The sequence below is a fragment of the Alosa alosa genome, chromosome 15 (assembly GCF_017589495.1).
Source record: "Alosa alosa isolate M-15738 ecotype Scorff River chromosome 15, AALO_Geno_1.1, whole genome shotgun sequence".
Taxonomy (NCBI): domain Eukaryota; kingdom Metazoa; phylum Chordata; class Actinopteri; order Clupeiformes; family Clupeidae; genus Alosa; species Alosa alosa.
Window position 1 is genome coordinate 21473245 of NC_063203.1, and position 14877 is coordinate 21488121.

Sequence of the window (14877 nt, forward strand, 5' to 3'; positions counted from 1 at the left end):
TAAACAACAAATGTGCAATTAAAATTAAAAACAAACAAACAGAATTCTTTACTCAAGAACAGGGTGTGAGACAGGGCTGTCCTCTATCACAGACCCTCTTCAATATATATATTAATGAATTGGCAAAAAGACTCGAGCAGTCAGCAGCTCATGGCCTCCTATTAAATGCAGACGACATGGTTCTGCTGTCTCCAACAGAAGAGGGTCTACAGCAGAACCTAAATGTCCTGCACAAGTTCTGTCAGACCTGGGCCCTGACTATTAACCCACAAAAAACAAAAATACTAACCTTCCAGAAAAAAATCCAGACATCAGGGAAAGAAATGAACCCTTGGTACAAGTAAAAAGTTACACCTACCTTGGGCTAAAAATCAGTTCAACTGGTAATTTCAACTTGGCCGTGAATAATTTGAAAGAGAAAGCAAGAAGGGCTTTCTATGCCATCAAAAAAACTATTCAATTTGACATACCCATTTGGATCTGGCTCAAAATATTTCAAACAGTTATCGAACCAATTTCATTATACGGCAGTGAAGTGTGGGGTCCTCTTATGTACAATGGATTTGAAAAATGGGACAAACACCCAATCAAAACCCTGCATGCAGAGTTCTGTAAAAGCATCCTCAAGGTACAGAGGAACACCTAACAATGCATGCAGGGCTGAATTAGGCCAATACCCTTTACTAATTAAAATTGAAAAAAGAGCTATCAAATTCTTCGAACATCTCAAAACAAATGACCCCAACTCCTATTGTTATAAAGCCCTAAAAAGCCAAGAGATGAGTGTAAAAACAAGTCCCCTCATCCAGCTAGTCCTGAGACTCACACATACTAATAGTACAACTAACACAACTAATAGTCAGCCTCAGGACCTTGCCAACCTTTCTCAAACAATTCGGCCTAACCAAATTATAAATGCAGAAAAACAAAATTACTCATCATATTGGACTGAAAAAACAAAAAGACAAAATAAACTTCAATGTTATTTGGCCCTAAACAGAGCGTACACTGTGGCAGACTACCTATCCACAGTCACTGATACCAGACAGAGAAAAAACTTGACCAGGTACAGACTAAGCAATCACAGTCTGGCTATTGAGAAGGGCAGACACAGGCAAACCTGGCTGCCCAGAGAAGACAGGCTGTGTACCAATTGCAACCAAGGTGCCATAGAAACAGAGCTTCACTTCTTGGCTGAATGCGGCCAATGGAAAGAAATGCGAGATCAATTCTTTCCTAAATTCAGAGAAATGCATCCAGACCTTCAAAACTTTAAGGATCTAAGTCTAAGAATACTATTAGGAGAGGAACAAAAGAGCGCAAGATATATAGATGCTTGCCATAAACAAAGGGAGTCACTTCATCAGTGAAGCACACAAAAAGTCAAACACACACACACACCATCACATACACACACACACACACACACACTGCCATTGCAGTAATGTATGATGCATGATGTTTTGTTTTATGTCTTAACACACTACTACGTACATGTATGCTTTGGCAATACAAATTGTATTTTTTGTCATGCCAATACAGCTCAATTGAATTGAATTGAATTGAATTGAGAGAGAAGAGATAGAGAGAGAGAGGAGAGAGAGAGAGAAGAGAGAAAGATCGAGATAGATAGATAGATAGATAGCTAGATACATACATAGATAGATACATAGATAGATAGAGAGACACTAAAAATGAACACAAGATGAAATGATAAGTTAAAAGAGAGACAGGAAAGCGATACGGATTGATAGACAGGAGTCATAAGAAAACCACAAAGAAAAAGAAAAGGGTAAAAAGAATGAGTGGAAAAACAAAGTGCCACGTGTGGCATGAGCATGTCTAATGAGCATCCCCTGGGGCGGGTACTGTACCTGCCGTGATGTCCCACAGCTTGATGACCCGATCTGTGCCACCAGTGGCCAGCAGGTTGGTGCAGGCGCTGAAGCGAACCGCGTTGATACCCAACTCATGGGCATCCTGTACAAAGAAAGAGAAAAATGAGAGAGAGAGAGAGAGAGAAAAATTAATATGTAAACAAATAGAGAGAGGTCAAATATAGGCCCTTCTGAAACCACGCTACATTTGACCACTCAAAATATTATGACCTGCTATTCTAACCGACCACATTCAACAGACTTAGTGTGCCTATTAGCGTGCACTATGCCTAACCAATGAAAAGAGACCAAGAATCACTTCCTGTCAGAGAACATCACATTCATGGAGTGAAGGAGTGTTCTTAGAAAATGATCACTAGCTTTCAACATCACAGAGGTTAAAAGTGAGGTTTTTCTTTTCAATGTGCCTACAGTTGATATTCCACACAATTTTAATCTATAAATATAGTCCTGTGACACTGTACTCAGAAGTCAAGAAAAAAAGTCAAGACAGTAACTAAACTTAGACTTTTGTGCCTTTCACTTCAACTCCAGCTCCAACGCACACAAAAATGCGCACACACAATCTGGCAATGTAGGAAGTTACTGAACTCATCAGAAATGTCAGGTCCCCACAGCAGTTACATAATTGTTTCTTCAGAGCCGCCAAAGCACATTAAACTGGCGGGTGGACCGATATTGTAAATGTGTACTGACAGTTCCCGATGCTGAGGAATAGACACTGAATTCACCGCACACCTTGAGAGAGACACTTGACTGAATTAAAACGGCATCTAAAAGGCTGTTATGTTTTGTCATCTGGCAAGCACAAAACAAACGGACAAGCATGACGACATACAGTGGAAAGAACGCAGGAATGAAAACAAAATAAAAATAAAAATACAATAACCAGGAAAAAAAAAGTGTAAGTGTGTCATCTCGTGTTTTCCCAGGTTTGTATGAAATCACTGTACCATGATACACTATGCAAATCAGGTGATATGACACCTTCCCATATAAGAAAGTGATGGATCAACGCACCACTGCCATGCATTTATGTGGGCTCTAGGTGTGATGAGGAAGAGGGGTGGTGGTTGTTGGTGTGTGTGTGTGTGTGTACTTTAAGTGGTATATTTATGTGTGTGTGTGTGTGCGTAAGTGGTATGTGTGCATGTGTGTGTAAGTGGCATGTGTATGTTTCTGTGTGTGTGTTTCTGTGTGTGTAAGTGGTATATTTATGTGTGTGTGTGCGGTATATTTATGTGTGTGTGTGTGCGTAAGTGGTATGTGTGCATGTGTGTGTAAGTGGCATGTGTATGTTTGTGTGTGTGTGTTTCTGTGTGTATGTGCGTGTGTGTGTGTAAGTGGTATGTATGTGTGTCTGCGTAAGTGGCATGCGTATATGTGTGTGCATCTGTGTGAGTTTGTGTGTGTGTATGTGTAAGTGGTATGTGTGTGTGTGTGTGCGCGTGTTTGTGTGTGAGTGGCATGTATATGTGTGTGCATGTGGTTGTGTGAGAGTGGTGTGTATGTGGTATGTATGTGTTTGTGTGTGTATGTGTGTGTGTGTGAGTGGCATGTATATATGTGTGTGTGCATGTGGTTGTGTGTGAGTGGTGTGTATGTGGTTGGGAGGGTCGGAGGGTAGCAGAATCAGGCTAGTTCCTCTTCTGATTGGTGCGCTCTCCATTCAGATGAAGACAGCCCTGGGTGCCTCTCGGCGACGGTGCAGACCAGGGAGGACCACACAGAGACGCTCTGTTAGCCGCTCACAGACGCCCTCTTTGTCCCCCTCACCCTCAACCGCTAGCTTCCTGTGGCCACAAACCGCCATGCGTGGGCTAGGATGGGAGAAAGCAGGGTGAGAGTGTGTGTGTGTGGGGGGGGGGGGTCGGGGTCGCTTTATCAACTACAGTGACAACAGGGTCCTTCTTAGTTCCTCCTGAGACCTCTGGATGTCTCTTGGCCACCATGACCAGGAAATGGACTTTTAAAAACCTGAGGAAGTGACTCATGTCGTACACACAGCTCAGAGGGTTACAGGGGCTAAGCAATCACAACATCGTCTATGAGGGGTTCAGCGTTTGCAACTTTCACTGTTTGCATTAATGAAACATAAAAAATTTAAACCATTTTTTCGGAGGGATAAAAAAAAATAGTCACATGATGAAATACATTTAAATTCTCTGTGTAGTGTAGAACACTATTAGGGTTTTTAAGATGCAATAAGGTTGAAGAGTTGACAAGTCTACTTTATTAGTGGCTAAGACTGGAACCCTTCCTGAGGTCTCCATGATGAGTGGAGACAGAGCCCACACACTCAAGTCACATCACTTTCATTCACTTAACAAGGATGAAGTGACTTATCGGAAAACCTACTTGGACAGCCTTCTGTGGGTAGGTTTCCCTACAGGTAGCTGCATTATTGATGTTTTCATGAGGACAATGATGATTTAAAATGACTGTTGATAATGATAACACTCAATGATAATGATGATGATTATAAGATACTGACAGTAATGATGATGATGACAAAGAGGTCACTGACGGCTGGTCAACTGAGTCTAGCGTGTTGGTGCAGAGCTGTTATATTGTGAGCGTGGTGGAGCAGCAGTGACATCATCGAGTTGGGTTTGATTTGCAAACTCACTGTTGCGATTTTGTGTTGCGTTGGATCAAAGCGTCTGCTAAATATCAGTCAACTTTTAAACGTTTTAAACTCTCACCAGCACGTGCTTTGCAACCGCAGGGACTCTGGCGGCCAGGCAGACGCCCACTGGAGAGTGCATGTCCTCCTCTAGACAGCACACAGAGTTCCCTCGCCTCTTTCTCCTACTGGAAACACACACGCACGCACACACACACACACACACACACACACACACACACACACACACACACACACACACACACACACACACACACACACACACACACACACACACACACACACACACACACACACACACACACACACGGACAAGGGGCCCATTTTTCCAGACCATGACACTTACAAAGGTTCAGGTAAAGCTCATCTATATGACTTACTGAGAGAGCAGTGACTTTAATGGTAAATTACACTCTGTAGGACTAAAACACTCCAACTTAAAGGACCAATTTTCTTGACTGACTGCATTAAAGGTCTGTTAAACTTATAAGAGGGAATATATTAACTGACCATGAGCCGGGGCAGGGCCCTATCCAGTAATTGTGTAAGTGTTAGAGAGACCGGGAAAGGTGACAGAGACGGAGAGATCACGACAAAGCCTCGAGAGAGAGAGAGGAAATGATGCAATAAGGTACTCACTCAAAGAGCTCTCGGATGGAGCTGAGGATTCTGGGAGAGGTGGCAGACGCCGACCTGGAAAAATAAATTAACATGTTCAATTATTCATCCTTTCATATTGAGCTCATCTCCACCTCATCAGCAGCAGTAATGAACCAGCCACACGTCTTCTCCCGTTCCCATCAGCGTCAGGGGAAACACTCTCAACTGAAGACATAAAACGGCAGAGGAACTACTTTAGTTCCTATCGATTGAAGTCCAGTGACTGATATTGCCTGTTATCATGGCTGACAAACAGATGGGGTATAATATTTATTAATGCCAGCAGGTACATGATGCAAATTCCAGAAATAAAAATTACATATTGCAGCTGCTTAGAAAGTCAATAACCTTTTACAGGAGCCAAGTGCATAACATGTATCAGCATATCTATTATGAAAGGACTTGTGCTTTGAAAATAAACATTACTACAATGAAAGATACGGTACTTCATTGGCATCTGATTTTTTTTTTTATCTTTGTCAGCTACTCACAATATACAGACTGAAACCAATAGGACACTTATGTTAGGGTCAGTGGACAAATATTGTATACATTTAATGGTGTTTGAACAGCAACTAGCTAAGCAAATGGCTTGGTAGCTTAAATGGCTTTGACTAAGCAAGACTAATGGAGTTAACAAGTGATCAGCGTGTCTTACACTCCTCTATTTTATTTACCTGAAGACGCGTGTATGGTATTTCTCCACTGTATCAATGTTTGTGGAGGTGTTGATTTTCAACTGGGACACGTTTGTGGGACCACTGTGGAAAAGTAAAGCATAACGGTCAAATTGCCAGTAAAGAGGCCAAAATAAGACAAACTTGTGTTATTCTTGTTTTATTCAGACTTTATTCAGGCTTTTGCAGACATTGCTAGTGTGAAATCTTCACTCTCTCCCTAACAAACACACTTTCTTTCCTTCTCTCACACTCCTTCATTTCTCTCCCTCTCTGAACAATTATCTTTTTTCCTAGACATGGGTGCCCCAAAGGACAGATTCTATTTGACATCAATTAGTCCCAGCTGGGTCCTTCCAACAAGCTAATGTCCCTGGGTGACAAACTCCCACTGAAGTTACACACCATAACTACCCTCAGCTACATATCCATCAAGAGCCATTGCACACACTCACACAAACAGTCAGGCACGCACGCGCACACACACACGCACACACACACACACACACTCTCTCTCTCTTTCTCCCTCTCACTCACACACACACCCTAATATGTAAGAGGCCTGGCCCTGTGAACTCCTGAGAGCTCCTTCTGCAGTTTCAGTCATTAACTGAAGTCTATTAGCACTCCTCGTTAAGTCTCTCTCTCTCTGTCTCCCTCTAAATATCTCCCTCCCTCCCTTTCTTTCTCCCTCCAACCACATGAAGTCGTCGATCAGTCTCACTGTCAGCCCTTTCTCTCTGTGCTGTGTGTGTGTGTGTGTGTGTGTGTGTGTGTGTGTGTGTGTGTGTGTGTCCGTGTATGTGCAGGGGACCTACTCATCGATGTCCAGAGTTTTCTTGGCAGCCATTTCCAGCTCCTTATGAAGGTTGGCCTCTCTGGCCCTGAGAGGTAGCAGGGGGAAGTTAATTAAGATGCATACTGAAGTCAGAGCTTTTGTTAATTACTTCTGAGAATTAACACAGACCTGATGCTACAGTACATACTTGTACACTGTCATGATTAAGCAACACAGAAAACGCTAGTTAAAACACACACACACACATCAAGGAGAAAGGAGCCCGTGAGGGGAAGGAAGAGAAATCTTTATGTGACTTCCTGCACTTTGCAAATGCATATAGCTCCACGTCTTGGCAGTTTTTGCTTTGCTCTGCAGGTTTTACTGTCAGTTAACTTGGCACGCATTTTGTTGATGCTGACAGCCAAGATCATACTAAGGGTATCACTGAACATCCTACTACACAATGTGTACATTATATGTTCGTGATTAAGTGATGAAGATACAGGTTTCCATGTACCACAACATTGTTGATTCATTTCCAAACATACTTATATATACATGTGTATATATATATATATATATACATGTGTATATATATATATATATATATATATATATATACACATGTGTGTGTATATATATATATATATATATATATATACACATATATGGGTCATTCCACGTCAATTCAACCAGGGCCCACACACTTAGGTCTCAAAAAATTCTGAAAAAAATACCAGGTTACTCTAAACCAGTGGTTCTCAACCTTTTTTCAGTGATGTACCCCCTGTGAAATATTTTTTCAGCCAAGTACACCCTAACTAGCGCAAAGCATTTTTAGTTGAGGAAAAAAAGACTTAAAACAGAGCACTGTGACATCCGTGTCTAATTTATTAAACTTTGGAACCACGACTCCATCCATAAACTTCAACCACGACTCCATCGTTTGAGTTTTGACAGTGATTGACAGGTGGCATGTGACAGGTTGGGTCGAACCATCCTGGTATGGGTTTTTAGGATAATGAAATTGAATAGCCTGCTGAAATATAATTTTATTAACTTACCGGTATATTTTCCTGAAATATTTATTAAATAATTGTTTTTAAAGTATATTTGCATGGATTCTACTTTTTAAATCTATGTATATTTTAACCATAAGCTGTTTTTAGGGCATTTTCACTACCTTCATTCATAAAGAATTTATTCTGGTCATTGTAAGTGCCACACACACATATTATATATTGTTTTTTTCAGCAGTCTAGGCTATCCAGATCTGCCATAATTTAGATTTTTAAAGAATTCAAATATAAAAAGCATATTATAAAAAATCTTATATGTCTGTGGCAATGATATTGCCAGATTCAGACTGTCCTGAATCTGGCAATATCATTGCCATGGTGGAGGAATTCTCTGGGGCAATTTACAGACATAATGACAGACAGTGGTGTGCGCCTTAAAGAAATAAATGCCATTTTTTTTATTTAGTGATTAAAAATGACCTTTCTGCGCTCCATATCTGTGACACGAACTGATCTGACCTGACTTGACCCGAGTTTACGTGTGTGTGCCATGGTGTCTGCACTCATGATTCTCTACAACTTTTTACTGCATTGCCATGAACAAAGTAAAGGCAAAAAAGGTGTTTCTTTGCAGAACAAATTGGGATGCAATGTGAGCCTTGAATTGGATGCCATCCAGGAATTTGGTAGGATCTCAAAACCGGATTATGAACATTCTTTGCCATACAGAAACACACAATAGCGTTGGATTATAAACATGCTTTGCTACAAAAACAGACAAACACGTGGGGTCCAGCTATATGAAGTTATTATTTTGCTGTCACTTCGTCTGTTTTATAACCCAGAAGGATGTACTTGGGATCAAATGATAGCTCTGAGTCTCCTCTTTTATCTATCTATCCGATCACAGGTCCGCGAGTGCAGCATTGTTTTTTGTACATGACGTTGTTATTTTGCAGTCACTTCGTCTGTTTTTATAAACCAGAAGGATCAACATTGCTATTAATGGATAGCCCTGTGTCTCCTCTTTCATCTGATATCTATGCGATCACGGGTTTGCGAGTAATTCAAACGAGAGTAATGGGTGTGCAGGTGAACGCAGAGAAGTATAGACTGTAAATATGATGCAATTTGATTTAATTTCATGTTTTTTTTATTTTCATACTTTAACGTACAGACAAGTGCGTGGTCTCGTTGGAAAGCCCCACTTCTGCTCTGTCATGCAACTAAGATCTCATCTCGCTGCGATGAACAGTTGCGGAGCAATGTAACAGAAAAGAAAGGGTGCGTTTTTCGGCAATCGGGTTCTAAGGGTTAAAATCTCACGTACCCCCTGGAGTGCCTTCGCGTACCCCCATTTGAGAACCACTGCTCTAAACAACCACAGGTGGCACTGTGGTAACTCTATATAAAACATATTGACCTCAATGGTGCATTTTGCCTAGCCTGGAAAATCCAGACCCTGGTAATCTAGAAAGATTAAGGGTCTGGCCACGAACAATGTAATGGCCCAACTCGAGGGGCGGTAACAAGCATGCATTTAAAAATCTCACTGCACACAATTGGATAACACTAAACATGTTTACTCTGAATGATTTCGGACTTTGACACAATCGGATAACACTACGACCAATGTTTACTGTCCTCCAACGTTGCAGCACTGTTCATCAATTTAGCTGGTTCCCCGGGATTCAAGGGGAAAAGTAACCTGCATTATTGCTCATTGCCAATTGCTCAAATCGCAGAGACAATTCCATTGTGCTCTCGTGAGAACTCTGGATTTCCAGGGTACATTTTGCCCATGTTCAGGGTGAAAAATAAAAAGGAAAGATTTGCATAAGACAAGTCAAATTGGTGTTTTTAAAAAAGAAGGGATCATGGAGAATAAAGTAATCTCAGTAAGGGAAATAAATCAAGAGCCTATGTTGACTACAAATATGTCTTTTTTTTTTATATATATTTTTTTGGGCTTTTTATGCCTTTAATTTGATAGGACAGTGGAGAATGACAGGAAGTGAGTGGGAGAGAGAGTCGGGGTGGGATCCAGAAAGGACCACAGGGCGGGAATCAAACCCGGGTCGCCGGCGTACGGTGCAGGTGCCCCAGCCAGTTGCACCACAGCTGGGGCCACAAATATGTCTTCTGAAGGCCTAAAGAGAGCCCAGACAAAAACTTTGAGGGACAGCTATGACCATGCAGGATCATCCAGACCAAACGTGACGATTTTGTTACATATCCCTATTTATGTACCAGCATGCAAAATTTGAGCCTCCTACATGGTTTAGTTCTTGCGCTATGGGCTTGTGAACTTTGACAAAAAAAAAAAAAGGCTGAACAAAATCGACACCCCCCTCCCCCCGTAAAACTTGCTGTATCTTGGAAAGTATTGATCTTACATAAAAGTAATTTTACAGTGTGTCTCCTGGGTAACATAGGTACACCTGGTCATTTTTTCAGAATTTTTTGAGACCTAAGTGCGTGGGCCCTGGTTGAATTGACGTGGAACGACCCATATAACAGAGGAGGTTTATGAAATGACAATACCACACACAAGATTTCTATATAGAGCATACTGTAGATAGTGTAAATAATGCACAAAGTGCTGAGTCACTCATATGCACACACACAACAAAAAGTATTTGTCATAGCAATTGGTGGATTCATTAGCAGTGCAGTGAGTGAACCTCCCTGACACCTTTGAACTAACGCTAGCAGCAATGGGGTTTAGCCTCCTTGCTCCTCCTTGTTTATGGGTTCGAGGGAGACCAGGTCAGCACGGTACAGGCCAAACTGTACAGTTAACACAACGCAGGTTACACATACACATACACAAACCTCACAGGCCACAAAACAGGCGAAAATAGTAAAACTAGTGTGAGCTCTAGAGCAGCGTTAGCATCAGCATCTCGTTCCATAAACAGGCAAGGTGCCCATGGGACCCGCAGGTTCAAATCCCACCTGAACAGTGTTGCCAGATTGGTTTGAGTCATTTCCACCCAATCACGTTCGAAAACCCACCCTCTTCAGCTAAAAACCGCCCCAACAATGATTTTGTCATAGAAAAACCATTTAACTAAAAAATGTTCTGTCCGCCTAAGGCTCATTTTCCCCCGCCCGACTAACTCCAAATCCCCGCCCAATCTGGCAACACTGGACCTGAGGTCACTTCTTGAACCCACTCCCGACTCGTTTCCTGTTTCATGGTCCCGTCTAACAAAGGCTAAACCCCCCCAAAAAAATGTAACCAAAAAAATAAATAAAAATCTAACGAACAGAGGCGCTTGTACTGTACCTGACTCTCCTCTCGTTGCGGTTGTTCATCTTCATGGCGGCCATCTGCTTGTTCTTGATCATGTCCTCCACCATCTCCTGTCCCTGCTCCCTGGCCTGCCGGTAAGCCTTCTCTCTGTCGCTCCGCTTCTCCAGCAGGGCATCATACTCCCGCTTCAGGGCCCGGTTCCGCTCCCTGATTTGGGTCACGTTGGCTCGCAACTCCCCCTGGTCCGACTCCACCTGAGCCAGACGGTTCTGCACCTCACACATCCTGGATGAAAGTAAAAACAGAGACCAGAGAGGACAGGAGAACAGTTATAGGCCAGTGTGGAACAGCTACATATGTAACTATCGAAGGTGAAAGAGTCGCATATAGAGTTTGGTTTAAGTATTTAAACAATGCCCTGGGTAGGCAATCCTGTAACACTGCAATGAAAAAGGAAAACTAGAGAGAGAGCCCCCGGCCTTCAGATGGCATGCCAGAAGTTCCTGTCTCTGAGCTCAAGGGCTTGCATGTCCTACCTGGCATGCTGCTCTTCGAGTATGGCATCTTTGATTGTTATCTTCTGCTGAAGCTGCAGCACCTGGTATGCCAGCTGGCCAACGACAAGAGCAAACAAAAACAAGCATACAAATAAACAAATAGAAATAAATAAAACATATAAAAACAGAGCAGGCACAAGTGCTACAAGAGTTTCAGCACTGATTAATTAAAGTGTAGTAAAATCCCTCTAAAGTGATGCTGTGCAAGGCTTGGGAAAGCCTCCCAAACACACACTGTGGGTCAAATCTAGCTCAAACTGGGGGTGATCGAGAGTACCGCTTGCATTTTCTTTCGAAATATGACAGTTTGCAAATGACCTGAGGCACGGGTGTGTGAGCACCACCCAGGCTAATCGAAAAGCAGTTAGGCTTTGGATAGACAATCCAGTCCTGACCGAGCAAACCAAGATAAGTATACATTCCAGAACATTCTTTAAGTGCTTGACAATGTGCTCTTTGTTGAAGGAAAGTTGACAACCATTCCCCCAGGTAATTTGAGACAAAAAACAATGATGTAGCCAGTCATTACATACAGATAATATATACTGTATTGTCTATTTAGTGGAGATGTGGTGGGAAACCTATGCATGACCAATCAAGATGACATTTATGTTGAAATCTGGCTGGCACTATTTTATGCTAAATGGACACTCAGATCGGATCAGATATGCCCAATAAAGAGTGCAAGTCTGAACAAGCATGCATCATGCCACAAGTATGCTGTCTTTGCTGTCACGGTTTCGGTGTCACGATATACAGAATTAATGAAAGAGGTGGAGGCAAAGAATTCTACGACACAAAGTCAAGATACGCCAGAGCTACTTCACAGGTGTTCCGATATACAGAATTAATAGGCACCTTGTCAGCCACTCAGAAAAGAGTATATCTTGTCTCTGGGGATAAACAGTATTTGAAGCTAAAGCCAAATGACACTTCTGTTCTGGAAAATCCACCACAGCATCATCAACCACAGGTACCACACACTCACAGAGGAAGTCATGGCACGTTAAAGTCCCCAATGCAAGCCTGCTGGTCTTGCACGCTAATGCCCCTTGTTTACCCATGCTTTGCGGAACAGCACTGACATGACATTTGATTTAAAATCCCTGGCTGGTCATTTGGATGACTCAGGCCTCTAAGTTCTTATATAGGGCCCAGCAGCAATATCTCCCAAAAGTGAAACTAAAAGTGATACACACTTTATCATTCGGTCTATCTGTGGTAATATTGAGCTGACTGCGTGGAGAACCTGATACAGTCCACCCACACACACGTACACGCACAAACAAACACACACACACACACACACACACACCTCCCCTGTGGTCTTCTCCAGATCCTTAACCAGGTTTTCGTGATGGGAGGTTTGACCAGTCCCTGTTGGGGACTGGTAGTCTTGAGTGTAGGTTACGGGGAGAGGCCTGCAAAGTGCACAGAAAAGCAAAGCTTGTCACTTTCAACACGAGTAGCCTAATCTCACAGTTTAATGTGGTGCATAGTTTTGCTCAATGTGACTATCTGTAGCTTAAATGCTAATAATTACAGTAGTCTACTGTTTGAAGAGATGAGGTGATTGGTTGAACGCTACCTTGCCAGAGAGCCAAGGATGAGCGCTCTCTGTTTGGTCCGCTCCAGAAGATTGATATCTGTACAAGGGCACAAAGCAATTCGCTGAAATTCCCAAACAGCCAAAACGGCAATACAGTTGGAAAACAACTACAGCCACAAATCAGTCAATGCTTCACAGACACACACGTGTTAATGAGGAGTCTCATTTACACATGAGTGTTTGTACCTGGAGGAATTCCACAGTAAGCTAATGCTTTGAGAGCTTTGAAACACAGCGCAACACATGGCATGTCTAATGAGCATGGCCAATGGTGCAAGACAGCCTGCTTTGAAAACTTAGTCATAATCATGCCTATTTAAAGACATCATTACAAGGTTAGAATGGCAAATACTGCAAGAGGAACTACTTATGACTTTCGTGAAGAAACTCAGACTAAAAATGGTTAGATTTAGCATGAACATGTTTCTCTATAAGGTAGCAAAACACTTTTATAGCAATGACTGGGGCGGTTTTTATACTGCTGTGATTCTATTTCCTGGAAGAGCGACATTAATTCAAAACAAGCTCATCAATTCAGTCAAAACAGGCTCCCGTTTGCCAATCAAAGAAATATTGAGACGCCAAAAAGCATTACGCAAGTGTAAACAGACATACACGACCGTATGACATCCTGAAAGTTTTTCTTCTGTGCCTTGTCTCGATGTTTAAGTTGGTTGATGATATGACGTTTCCACGTCTCCATGGGCTCAGCTGTGAAATGTATCCTCCCAAGCGTGACTGAGGGCGAATCCCGATGGCATTCCAGCGCCGCCATGACGGGCAACTCCCCTGTGTTCGTCAAAAGTCATTGCTGTGCATTTCCACAATCTGTCACTTGAGACACCTTTAGATTTTAGCCATTTTTGTCTCCTTGCACGCACTGTCCACAATCTTCGAAGTCGGACTCGAGGACAACAACTTGGTCAGCCAATCAGCCGCAACTTTCCATCGGTAACAACTTCTTCAGCCAATCATACTAGTCTCCAACGTGTGTCGTCATTAGCATTGAAAACACATGTGAAGACTAGTCAGATTATTTTTCCGCAGTATGAAATCGGAAATTTCACTTGGGTGCTAGGCTACTTTGATATAGCCAAAAATAGGGACAGATGGTCAAGCAGGGCAATTTGGCTGGGGAAAAATAGTCATATTTAAAATGTGATGGTCTTCTGGAGGCTTATTTTTCTAATTTAAGATATTCCAGTTACAATGGACGGGGTGCTCTCAAGCACCTGTTCAACTCTGGAGAAACGAAACCGTGTAGATTTGTAATATGTAACGTGAAGAGCTCCCGGAGGAGGAACACATGAAGGAAAAATATTTTTGCCATGACATTAAACTAGAAATATCGAGAATTGACAGTTGACATACATAGTTTATTAATCTTGACATGTCCATCAAAACTAGTTTGGCGAGCACGACCACTCCAAGGTAGCTGCCACCGAATCCGGACAGTCTGACTCAATCAGTTGGCCGATGACTCAACAAAAAGCCTTGTGTAGCCTAGATGATTTGGTGAAATTGTACTTCAGAATCGGGTTTAGCAACAACTATCCCAACTAGTTTTGAATGTCCAGAATAAAGACGAAATGTAGATTAAAAGTCGACATATTTCAATTTAATATCATGGCGCACCCCCTTCATGTGTGGCCCTAATACTCCGTCGCAGCTCCCTGTCAAGACCTTCAAAAAAGACAAAGTTAAACTTGACCTTAACAAGAACCTTGAAACGTATACTTAAAGAAGTTTCCAAAGGTCAAATGTATTTAA

At 42.2% G+C, this 14877-nt stretch overlaps 1 protein-coding gene across 2 annotated transcripts in view; it reads right to left on the reverse strand.

The window, feature by feature from the left end:
* LOC125307829 (protein Atg16l2-like) overlaps nucleotides 1-14031 on the reverse strand; it is a 34625-nt gene extending 20594 nt beyond the window's left edge. The window contains exons 1-10 of one of the 2 annotated variants that reach the window (XM_048263931.1): nucleotides 13723-14031; nucleotides 13087-13144; nucleotides 12814-12919; nucleotides 11478-11551; nucleotides 10975-11226; nucleotides 6701-6766; nucleotides 5883-5966; nucleotides 5185-5238; nucleotides 4604-4709; nucleotides 1875-1980 (exon numbers count right to left, since the gene is read on the reverse strand). In XM_048263931.1, coding sequence (XP_048119888.1) covers nucleotides 1875-1980; nucleotides 4604-4709; nucleotides 5185-5238; nucleotides 5883-5966; nucleotides 6701-6766; nucleotides 10975-11226; nucleotides 11478-11551; nucleotides 12814-12919; nucleotides 13087-13144; nucleotides 13723-13882 — 1066 coding nt within the window. In that variant the 5' untranslated portion in view covers nucleotides 13883-14031. Of the gene's footprint in view, nucleotides 1-1874; nucleotides 1981-4603; nucleotides 4713-5184; nucleotides 5239-5882; nucleotides 5967-6700; nucleotides 6767-10974; nucleotides 11227-11477; nucleotides 11552-12813; nucleotides 12920-13086; nucleotides 13145-13722 lie in introns of both variants that reach the window. The other variant, XM_048263930.1, reaches the window with a different exon arrangement.
* Between the last annotated feature and the right edge of the window lie 846 nt (nucleotides 14032-14877).